Consider the following 12,318-nt stretch of genomic DNA (forward strand, 5'->3'; position numbering starts at 1 on the left):
AAAAAGCCCAGTAGACTTCTTTTTGTTCCCTTATTGTGGTAGTCCATAGCCAATGAACTCTGCCAAGCATCTTGTCTACCTCGAGGTCTGTTGTCTTCTATTTATTGGCCTTTGTGCTCTGCCCATCCCTCTCAGGTCAGTATAACTGCTGCTAAGGAAGAAGAGGAGAATGAATCTAGTGTAGGCAACTAGCAGTCTCTGCCACATAGGACTAACACGTACTTTCATTCGTCTAACAGATCTTTATCATCTATTTGCCATGTGCCATGCATTCCACCAGGCTCTGGGTAGACAGTAAGGAGCAAGAAAAGAATTTTTTTTATCCTCGTGAATCTTATTTTCTAGTGGTAGAATCATAATAAATACACTTACAAGTAGGTAGATCAAGTAACAGATTGTGTCCAATGCTGTGAATGAAATAAAGTAATTGGTAATGCCGTCTCTCTAGAATCAGCATTTCCCGAACCTGTCGCCCTTCTCTACATGGATTAGATACCTTTCCTACACCCTACATAGATATAAAATAGCTCGCAGCCGGTTTCACTCACTATTTTAGTGGTATATTTACTTGTTCTGTCCACATGGAGCTCCTGCACAATGCGTGGCACCTGGCAGATGTTCAGTACATGTTAAAGAAATGCAGAAAGGAATGGGTAAGTCATTGACAGGACACCTTAGTAAGATGGAGTGTGAAGTCCCTTATATCAAGGATTACATTGTTCAATGTTTTGGCAAAGCAGGTAAGGTTTAGGATCTTGAACCCTCCCAAGCTACGGTTGATAAATGTGTTTTTAAATAATAGTGATGATGGTGACAATAATAATAATTGTTGGCAATTACTGAGTGCTTGCTGATGTGCTAAGCACTGTGTCAAGAAGCTTACATTTAATCCTCACAACAGCTTCGTGCAATAGGTTCTGTTATAATTCTCATTTTTCACTAATTAGGAACTCTTTGCTAAGTCAAAGACACCTCCGACTCAGACGTTCAGAACTGATCCTATGATACTCATCCCACATCTGGTCCTTTTCCAGTGTTCCTGTCGCCAGTGGATGACAACATCATCCATGCTGTTCGACAAACCCAAAACCTAAGCACAGACATTCCTTTCTGTATCTTCTCTATCAGTTAACATGTATTCAGATCCTGGTAACAAAATCCATCTAACAGTAGCTTAAGGTAAAAAGGAAGTAAACATCTCACAAACAAGTCTGAAGTTCATCTAAAGGGTTGGTGGTTCTGTTTTATTGAGGCTCCAGGCTCTTTCTGACCTTCATCTCTGCGGTCCTAAGTATGTCAGCTTTTGTCCTCAGGCTTGTTATCTCATCATCACAGATGATTGCCTCATCTCCAGGCAAAGTTTGTATTAATTCTTCTTCTTTTTTTATTTTTATTGTGGTGAAATTCACATAACATACAATTAGCCACTTTGAAGTGTACAATTCAGTGGCATTTAGTGCATTCTCAGTGTTATGCAACCACCACCTCTCTCTAGTTTCAAAACCTTCTCATCATTCCAGAAGAGCATTCTATTACCCATCAGTACTTTGTTCCTTTTGATGGCTGAATAATATTCCATTATGCATATAATACCACAATTTGTTTATCCATTCGTCTGCTGATAGACATTTGGATTGTTTCCACCTTTTGGCTATTGTGAATTGTGCTGCTACGAACATACATGAACACGTATCTGTTTGAATACTGGTTTTCAGTTCTTTTGGATATATACCTAGGGGTGAAATTGGTGGGTCCTATAGTATTCTGTTTAACTGTTTGAGGAACTACCAAACTATTTTCAATAGAGGCTGCACCTTTTACATTCCTACCAGCAACATACAAGGTTTCCTATTTCTCTACAGCCCCTGTAACATGTTAGTTTCCTTTTTAAAAAAATTGTTATTATATCCTTCCTAGTGAGTTTGAAATGATATCTCTTTGTGGTTTTGATTTGCATTTCCTTATGGATCAGTGACGCTGAACATCTTTTCATGTGCTTGTTGGCCATTTGTTTATCTTTGGAGAAATGTCCACTCAAGTCTGCCCACCCTTTAAGAGGGTTGTCCTTATGTGTTGAGTTGCAAGAGTTCCTTATGTGGTGTGGGCACTAAAACCCCATTGGATATAATTTGCAAACATTTTCTCCCATTCTGTAGCTTGTCCTCTCACTCTCTTGATGATGTTCCTTGTTGCACAAAAGTTTTTAGGTTTTTTTTTTGAGGAAGATTAGCCCTGAGCAAACATCTGCCTCCAATCCTCCTCTTTTTTGCTGAGGAAGACTGGCCCTGAGCTAACATCCATGCCCATCTTTCTCTACTTTATATGTGGGACACCTACTACAATATGGCTTGACAAGCAGTGCGTAGGTCTGCACCTGGGATCTGAACCAGCGAACCCTGGGCTGCCAAAGCAGAACATGCGAACTTAACTGCTGCACCACTGGGCTGGCCCCTCAAAAATTTTTAGTTTTCTTGGAGTCCAATTTATTTTTTCTTTTGTGCTTGTGCTTCGGTGTCAAAGCCAAGAAGTCATTGCTGAATCGAGGTTGTGAAGATTTACCCCTATATTCTCCTCCACTAGTTTTATCGTTTTAGCTGTAATAATTAGGTCATTGATTCATTCTGAGTTAATTTTTGTATATGAAGTGAGGTTGGGGTCCAGGTTTATTCCTCTGTATGTAATTATCCAGTTGTCCCAGCACCATTTATTGAAGATACTATTCTTTTCCCATTGAAGTGTCCTGGCACCCTTGTCAAAAATTTATTGGCCATAAATGTTTGGACCTGTCCCTGGACTCCCAACTCTCCTTTATTGATCCTCATGTTTGTCATTATGCTGGTACTATACTGTTGGGATTACTGTAGCTTTGTAGTACGTTTTGAAATAAGAAAGTGGGAGTCTTCCAGCTTTGTTTTTCTTTTCCATATTGTTTGTGGCTATTTGGGGCCCTTTGCAATTCCATCTGAATTTGAAGATTGATATTTCCATTTCTGCAACAAAGGCCATTGGATTTTTTTTTTTTTAAAGATTTTTATTCTTTTTTCTTTTTCTCCCCAAAGACCCCAGTACATAGTTGTATATTCTTCGTTGTGGGTCCTTCTAGTTGTGGCATGTGGGACGCTGCCTCCGCGTGGCTTGATGAGCAGTGCCATGTCCGCACCCAGGATCCGAACCAACGAAACACTGGGCCGCCTGCAGCAGAGCACGCGAACTTAACCACTCGGCCACGGGGCCAGCCCCCAGGCCATTGGAATTTTGATAGAGATTACATTGAATCTGTGGTTCGCGTTCGGGAGTGTTGTCGTCTTGATGTTGTCTTCCAATTGATGAACGTGTGATGTCTTTCCATTTATTTGTGTCTTCTTTAATTTCTTTCCCAATATTTTGTAGTTGTCAGTGTATAAGTCTCTCACTTCCCTTGGTTGAATTTATTCCTAAATGTTTTATTCTTTTGGATACTATTATATATGGAGTTGTTTTCTTACTTTCCTTTTCACATTGTTCATAGCTGGTGTATCATAGTTGTGTTTCTACACAACTGATTTTTGTATGTTGGTCTTGTCCCTTGAGAGTTTGCTTGATTTGAATGTTAGGTGTAGTAGTGTTTTTGTGGATTCTTTGGGATTTTCTATGTTTAGAATCATGTTATCTGCAAATAGAGATCATTTTACTTCTTTTCCAAGTTGGATGCCCTTTATTTCTTCTATTTGCCTAATTACTCTGTCGAGGACTTCCAGTAATGTTGAGTAGCAGTGTGAAAGTGAGCATCCTGTCTTGTACTTGATTTTAGGAGTAAAGCTTCAGTCTTTTACCATTGAGTATAATGTTAACTGTGAGTTTTTTAAGAATATCTTTTATCTGGTTAAGAAAATTTCCCTCTATTCCTAGTTTGCTGAGTGCTGTTTATCATGAAAGGTTGTTGAATTTTGTCAAATGTTTTTCTGTGTTTATTGAGATAATCATGTCTTTTTTCCCCTTCATTCTATTGATGTGTTGTATTACATTGATTGATTTTCTTATGTTGAAGCACCCTTGCATTCCTGTGACAAATTCCACTTGGTCATGGTGTGTAATCCTTTTAGTGTGCTGTTGGATTTGGTTTGCTAGAATTTTCTTGAGGATTTTTTTCATCTATATTCATAAGGGGTATGGGTCTATAATTGTCTTGTGGTATCGTTGTCTGACTTTGGTGTCAGATATGCTAGCCTCAAAAATATGTTAGGAAATAGTCCCTTTTCTATTTTTTGAAAGGTTAAATTAGATTGTTGCTCATTCTTTTTTTTTTTTTTTTCTGAGAAAGATTAGCCCTGCGCTAACATCTGTGCTAGTCTTCCTCTACTTTGTATGTGGGTCCCTGCCACAGTGTGGCTGATGAGTGCTTTAGGTCCAAGCCTGGGATCTGAACCCATGAACCTGGACCACTGAAGTGGAATGCACCAAACTCAACCACAGCGCCACAGGGCCAGCCCCTGTTCTTTCTTCTTTAAATGTTTAATGGAATTCAGTGAAGCCTCCTGGCCCTGTACTATTATTTTTGAGGAGGTTTTTGATTACTGATTCAATCTCTTTACTTGTTGTAAGTCTGTTGAGATTATCTATTTCTTTTTGAGTCAGCCTTGATAGATTGTATGTTTCTGAAGATTGTTCCATTTAATCTAGATTATCAAATTTGCTGGCATACAGTTGTTCATAGTATTCTCTTATAATCCTTTCAGTTTCTTTAAGATAGGTAATAATGTTTCCACTTTCATTTCTGATTTTAATTATTTCATCCTCTCTTTGCTTTTTGTAATCAGTTTAGCTAAAGGTTTGTTAATTTTGGTGATTTTTTCCACAGAACCAACTTTTGGTTTCACTGATTCTGTTGGTTTTCTATTCTCTATTTTGTTTTTCTCTGTTCAAATCTTTATTATTTCCTTCCTTCCACTGGCTTTGGGTTTAGTGTGCTCATCTTTTCCCGGTTCCATAAACTGTAAAGTTAAGATGTTGATTTTTATTCTGTTTTAATGTAAGTATTTACAGCTGTAGATTTTCCTCTGAGAACTGCTTTCACTGCCCCTCATAAACTTTGGTATGTTGTATTTTTATTTTCACTCATCTCAAAGTATTTTCTTATTTTCCTAGTGATTTCTTCTTTGACCCATTGGTTGTAAGGTTATGTTGTTTAATTTCCACATACTTGTGATTTTTCCAGTTTTTCTTCTGTTACTGGTTTTAGTTTCATTTCATTGTGGTTGGAGAAGATACTTTGTATGATTTCAATCTATTAAAATATGTTGAGAATTGTTTTATGGCCTAACATATGATCTATCTTGAGAATGTTCCATGTGCACTTCAGAAGAAAGTGTATTCTGCTGTTGACTAGAGTGTTCTCTAGATATCTCTTAGGTCTAGCTAGTATATAGTGTTCAAGTCCTCTGTTTTCTTTTTGATCTTCTGTATAGATGTTCTGTCTATTATTGAAGATAGTGATTGAAGTCTCCAACTATTATTGTAGAACTTTTCTCCATTCAACTCTGTCAGTGTTTACTTGATATGTCTTGTGGGGATCTGTTATTTGATGCATATATATTTATAATTGTTATATCTTCTTGATGAACTGGCCCTTTTGTCAATACATAATGTCCTTCTTTGTCTCTTGCAAAACTTTTGACTTAAAAATCAATTTTGTCTGTTACTGCTATAGCTACCCCAGCTCTCTTTTGGTTACTATTTCTTGGAATATCTTTTTTCCATCCTTTCACTTTCAACCTATTTGTGTTTGAGGGTCTAAAGAGCGTCTCTTTTAAGTAGCATAAATTTGAAACATGTTTTTAAATCCATTCTGCCACTACCTGTCTTTTAATTTGTGAGTTTAATCTATTTACATTTAAAGTAATGTAATGTAAATTACTTTAAATGTAAATAGATTAAATGTAATTGAATTACCTTTAAAGTAATTACTGATAAGGAAGGACTTCCTTATAAGTAAGGAAGGACCATTTTGCTTTTTTTTTTTTGTATGTCATATCCTTTTTGTTCCTCAACTCCCCCACTAACTCCTTCTATGTTTGATTTTTTTGTGTACTATTTTGATTCTTTTCTTTGCTGTATAATTTTTATTTTCTTAGTGCTTACCAAGGGGATTTTTAACATCCTAAATTTGTAGCAATCTAGTTTGACTAGATACCAACTTAGTTTCAATAGCATACATTAACTCTGTTCCTATTTACCTCTGTCCCGGCCCTTTTGTTGTTATTGTCATAAATCACACCCTTACACATTGTGTGCGTATTAACATAGGCTTAAAATTCTTGATTTATGCATCTCTTTTAATTCATATAGGAAGCAAAAGAGACATTACAAACAACATATACAGTAATACTAGCTTTTATATTTACCTATGTAGTTCCTTTACAATGATCTTAATTTTTTTGTATGGCTTCAAGTACTGTCCTTTTGTTTCTGCCTGAACAATTCTTTTTAGCATTTCTTTTGGAGAAGATTTGCTAGTAATAAAGTTCCTTAGCTTTTGTTTATCTAGAAATGTCTTAATTTCTCCTTCACTTTTGAAGAATAGTTCAGCCAGATATGGAAGTTTTGGTGAATAGTTTAACCAGATATAGAATTCTTCGTTGACAGTGTTTTTCTTTTAGCACATTATCATCTCACTGCCTTCTAGCCTCCAAGGCTTCTGATGAAAAATTTGCTGCATTCAGGATTTTCTGTTTGGCTTTCAATGGTTTGATTATTATGTGTTTCTTGAGGATCTCTTTGAGTTCATCCTTCTTGGAGTTCATTGAGTTTCTTGGATGTATAGATTTATACCTGTCATCAAATTTGGAAAGTTTTCAGCCATTTTTCTTCGAATATTTTTCTGCCTCTTTCTCTGTGTCTTCTCTTTCTCATAATATATATGTTGGTACATTTAATGGTGTCCCATAGATTCCTTAGGCTCTGTTTATTTTTCTTCATTCTTTTTTCTTTCTTCTCCTCAGACTGGGTAATTTCAGTTGTCCTGTCTTGAAGTTTGCTGATTCTTCTGTCTTCTCTAACCTGCTGTGGAAGCTCTCTAATGAATTTTTTATTTCGGCAGTTGTACTTTTCAGCTGTAGAATTTCTATTTGATTCCCTTTTATCATTTTTGTCTCTTTATTCATATTCCCTACCTGTACATACATCCTTGTCCTCATTTCCTTTAGTTCGTTGTCTGTGTTTCCCTTCAGCTCTTAGAACATATTTAGTTATTTATTTACTTAGCTTTTATTTATTTATCTTTTTTGTGAGGAAGGTTGGCCCTGAGCTAACACATGTTGCCAATCTTCCTCTTTTTGCTGAGGAAGCTTGTCACTGAGCTAACATCTGTGCCAATCTTCCTTTGTGTTATGTGGGATGCTGCCACAGCATGGCTTGACAAGCAGTGCTAGGTCCATTCCCGGCATCCCAACCTTTAAACCCCAGGCCACTGAAGCAGAGCATGCAAACTTAACCACTATGCCACTGGACCAGCCCCCTCTTGGAGCATATTTAGACAGTTAATTTAAAGCCTTTGTTTAGTAAGGCAAATTGTATTTGGACTTCTTCATTGGCAGTTTCTGGCGTTTTCTTTTTTTCCTATGAATGGGCCATTTCCTGTTTCTTTGCATACTTTCTAAGTTTTTGTTGAAATCTGGATATTCTAAATATTATAATGCAGTCACTCTGAAAATCATTCTCCAGTGGCTGCTGCTGTTACTTGTTGAATTCTGCAGTTGCCTGTTTAGTGACTTTTCTGAACTATTTTTGTAAAGGCTCTATTCCTTGCTGTATGTGATCACTGAAGTCTCTGTTCTGTTATCTCTTGAGATCACCAGTGACTTGTTTTTGTTTTGTTTTGGGTTTTTTTTTGAGGAAGATGAGCCCTGAGCTAACATCTGCCACTGATCTTCCTCTTTTTGCTGAGGAAGATTGGCCCTGAGCTAACATCCATGCCCATCTTCCTCTACATTATATATGGGACACCTGCCGCAGCATGGCTTGATAAACGGTACATAGGTCTGCACCTGGGATCCGAACTGCCAAACCCCGGGCCCCCAAAGCGGAACGTGTGAACTTAACCACTGTGCAACTGGGCTCGCCCCAATCAGTGATTTCTTTTAATGTCTGAATTTAATAAAGGAAAAAAAGGTCTTTTGTCTCTTTAAATTCTTTTGACAGACATTTCCATGGAATCCCTTCAGCCCTAGGGGATTGAAACAATGGCCAGTCTTTTTGCTAGTCTCTCAGTGAACTGCCAAGCAAATCAAAACACAATCCCCAAATTTTGGAGGATGAGGTTCTCACCATCGTACCAGCAAGCTACTCCATGAACATGGGCCACTGTCCCTATAGCTGCCTGCTACGAGGATGAGGCATGCATAGTGGTAGCTGCCAGCAAAGTGTGAAATTTACTGACATATACCAGCTTCTTTCTTCATCTAAGCATTCCCGTGGATGCTGCAAGTGTCCAGCTAGACTTTAGAGTTCTGAAATAGTGGTTCTAATAGTTCTTGCCAGCTCAGTAATTGATTTGGTATAGGGACTGATTCCTGCTCTACTCTGCCGTTTTCTGTGATATCACTCCTTATTTATTCTTGTTGAGATAATAATCTCCATATTAAAGTATTATACTATTGTAAAAGAATTTGTTTAGGCATATATTGTAAAAGAATTTGTTTAGGTGAAGGCTGATGTGTGTATAAATAGGACCTGTATCAAATTACTTCTTACAAATTATTTACCATTATGCCTGTCCATCTCACAAATTAGGATAGTTGACCAAAAAGATGGAATTTTGCCTGTATATGTGGTGGTGTCACTGTGTATCAGTACATTCTATCTTGTGGCTGTGCAGAGAAAAATGGCATTTCTTTATTTTGTCTGTAGTTAATTTAGTCGTTTTCCTACTACTCCATGTGGGAGACCCACTGAGTAGCTCAGGGAAAAAATTTAATACAATTTAAAACTTAGTCTAGTATGGTGAGTTAAATAGTATGTTTGGGTAGTGTCGAACTCTCTTTGAGATAAAAATGCTCACTCTTTGTCTGCTTTTTATCCTGGGATGGTTTGAGCATGTGGCGTGAGAGATGTGGCATGTGTGATCTCTTAGCAGTGGAGAACTGCTCATTCCCCTTGGTTTGATGTCTACTACTTCTCTGGTCTCTGGGGCCATGTCCTGTAACCTCCTGGTTGTGTTTTCCTTGCTGGCATGTGCAGATGATGTCATGGCTGGTGTAACTCATAGTGGGGCCTTTCTGGTTGATAAGAACTTAGTGGTGCTCCTGGACTAGTTTATTCTCTCTTTGGCTCCTCTTCTCTGAGCTCTCCTGGGTATCTGCCATGTCTCTGTCTGGCCTAGAACTTCACTTATGACCTTTACTGCAGGGTTGCCTGTTCCATGGTGGGCCCCATGGCCAACCCTCTAGCTCAGGAAATCTGAGTCTCAGAGCTTACCATTGCCAGACCACGTTTGTGAAAACGCTCTCTCAAGACAATGGCCTAGCCTGTAAAACGATGGACTTAGTATGTAATCCTTCTGTGCATGTCAGATGCTGCATATTGCTTCATTTTATCTCTTCACACTTCCTTTACTAGGAAAACCAAATAACTCCCCAGGCAGATGAATGCTTCTAGCAGACTAGGGCAAAGTCGTGTACTTGGAAAGGCAAAATAACAACAAAAATTATAATTTTCAAATATTATCTCTGTTCCACCATGTATATAGACATAATGAGGATAATATTTAAAAACTCATAGTAATTCTAAATGTATGCAAACCTTAAATTTAAGGAACATAGGATCTTTAGAGAACATAAGTGATATGCATGAATATATATAGTATATATATAGTTGAGATATATATAGTATATGATTAAGATATGTTATATATAAACTAAATACATATATCATTAGGAGGTTTGGTTTCTTTCTATTAACATTTTCCCATGACTAAAATTACTATGATTTAACACACACCTTTCTTTCTGTTGCAGGACAGTTCGTGTATGGTTAAAGAGAGACAGTGGACAATATTGGCCAAGCATATACCATGCAATGCCTTGTAAGTATCTGGATCTCTGTCTTTAAAAATCAGACATGGACTCCAACTCCCCTTCTTTCCAAGATTGCCTTCTCTGTGTCTTCTTCTTGAGTAGCGATGCCTGAGGGTTAGGATTACCATTCTAATGGAAAGTGCCATATTAAATCATTTTAGCTCTCAGTATGTAAAATAAGAAAATTGGTCTGAAATTGACTATATATTCATAATTTCTGAATAAGATTAATGGAAGAAGGACATAAGCTCTCTGATTACAGCCATCTCTCTCTCTCTTTTTTTTTTTAACTTTTTTGTCAAGTACTTCCTTAAACAACTCAAAATTTTGTCCATTGATTACATTTGTGAAGTAAATTTGTTCTTGCATTATTGTTATATTATTTATTCAAATTCAAGACATTCAGCATTGAACATTCAATTCTCAAAAGGATTTGCTTAGGATTGAAACTTTCTAATTAGAAGTCAATCCTGGGGCCAGCCTGGTGGTGTAGTGGTTAAGTTTGCATGCTCTGCTTCAGTGGCCTGGAGTTCACAGGTTCAGATCCTGGGCATGGACCTACACACTGCTCATCAAGCCATGCTGTGGCAGGGTCCCACATACAAGATAGAGGAAGACTAGCACAGATGTTAGCTCAGGGACAATCTTCCTCAAAAAAAAAAAAAAGAAGTCAATCTCATTTCCCTAAGATTTTATGTGAGAAATACATCCTTGCACTGATAAGTAGCGAATCTTTGAAATATAGTTTTTAAAAAATGTTATGACTGATTTTTAGACTCTTATACTGGCAAAAGTTCTCCTGCAGGAGGAGAAGAGCTGGCTCCTGAAAATAGGGAATTTCTTTTTAGTCTGCTCTTTTATCTTTAAAATTAATGAAGTTTGGGCATCCTATTCCATGTTTACTTAAGTATAAAATAATTATTTAAATTCATTATAAGTTATATTATTAAACATTTCCCTTACTCTCCTTCCTTCAAATCTTAATTAAAATTGACACCCTAGAAAAATCCCTCAGGTTTGTTGTTTGGGCTCAGGTCCCCTGGCTTGCTGCAGCGCGCACCTCTTCCCTGATACAAGTTTCCCAGTTTGAGAAATATTGCCGCAGTGTATAGCTCAGAGAAATTCATGCACATTGTGGCTCTGATAAGGTTTATGCCTCTGGCAAAAGAATACTGTTATAACTTAAACAGCAATTTTGCCTGTTTATGAACAAATGAATTATTAAGGATGTAATGGTTTTCTGTGATTTTCAAATTATCTTTGAGTTTTGCATGTCTTTAGAATTTTGTAGTAAATAGATAACCCCGAAGCTGAACCAAGTATTCTCCCTTATGTTAAGGAAGAAGGAACTTCTTGTAATTATGAGTACTTACTCTCCCCTTACTTATTGTGTCTGCAGCAGACACCATTATACAGCAAGGGCCCTCAGTGAACTTTCTTTTTAAGCTGTGGCAATGATGAGGGCTTAGGTAAATGGAAAGAGAAGGGAATTCTCTGATTGATGTTTTTCCTGATTTTTAAGTGGTATAACTAGTCTTACCTATGGTCTTGCTTTTTCATCAAACCTGATGCAATATCTAGCTGGAAGATGTGGGGAAAGTCTGTAGTCCAGCAAGTTAAAGTTGACCCCAGAGACCTGTCACTCCCATAACTGTGAAGATGGAGGAGAGGCAGACCTGGGCAGAATGATGAGGGCTTGAGGATAGTGGGCAAGGAATCTTCTTGAGATGAACATTAATGGGAACCTCATGAAGACACAGGGTCCTAAGCAATTGTTTACTCCTCTCCTTCCGCATATACATTTTGGTGTCTTCTCTAATGTTCTTTTTATTTGAATATCACTGAGAATACAGAAAAGCCTCTAGTTGCATTTTCATTGTTTATTAAACTGTAGGCAAGAATGACTAAAGTCTGCCATAGCTCCTGCACCTGACTTTGGTGCTCAATAAATATATACTTACTGAAGACTTGAATCCAATAATAAACATGAGCTTCCCTGAGAACCTTATCATCCATTTTTCTTAATGACTGAACACAGCTTTGAGAAGGAGGACCCTCTAATTATTTGCATACTTTGCCTATGGCCTTCTACTAAAAGGAGTAAAAACGAAATTACTTTGCTATTAAAATGTGTTCTGTGGACCAGCAGCATCAGAGACACCCAAGAACTTAGTAGAAATGCAAATATTGGGTTCTACCCCAGATCTACTGAATCAGAATCTGCATTTTAGTAAGATCCTTAGGTGATTTGAATGTACTTTAAAGTTTG

The 12,318-nt window shown here is 37.4% G+C and overlaps 1 protein-coding gene across 2 annotated transcripts in view; it reads left to right on the forward strand.

Moving 5' to 3' along the window:
- Positions 1–12,318, forward strand: part of WDFY2 (WD repeat and FYVE domain containing 2) — a 211,019-nt gene that overhangs the window by 93,179 nt on the left and 105,522 nt on the right. For both annotated transcript variants that reach the window (XM_046664042.1, XM_046664041.1), the window contains exon 2: positions 9,990–10,057. In XM_046664042.1, coding sequence (XP_046519998.1) covers positions 10,051–10,057 — 7 coding nt within the window. In that variant the 5' untranslated portion in view covers positions 9,990–10,050. The remainder of the gene's footprint in view (positions 1–9,989; positions 10,058–12,318) is intronic.

This window comes from Equus quagga, chromosome 6 (genome assembly GCF_021613505.1).
Source record: "Equus quagga isolate Etosha38 chromosome 6, UCLA_HA_Equagga_1.0, whole genome shotgun sequence".
NCBI lineage: Eukaryota > Metazoa > Chordata > Mammalia > Perissodactyla > Equidae > Equus > Equus quagga.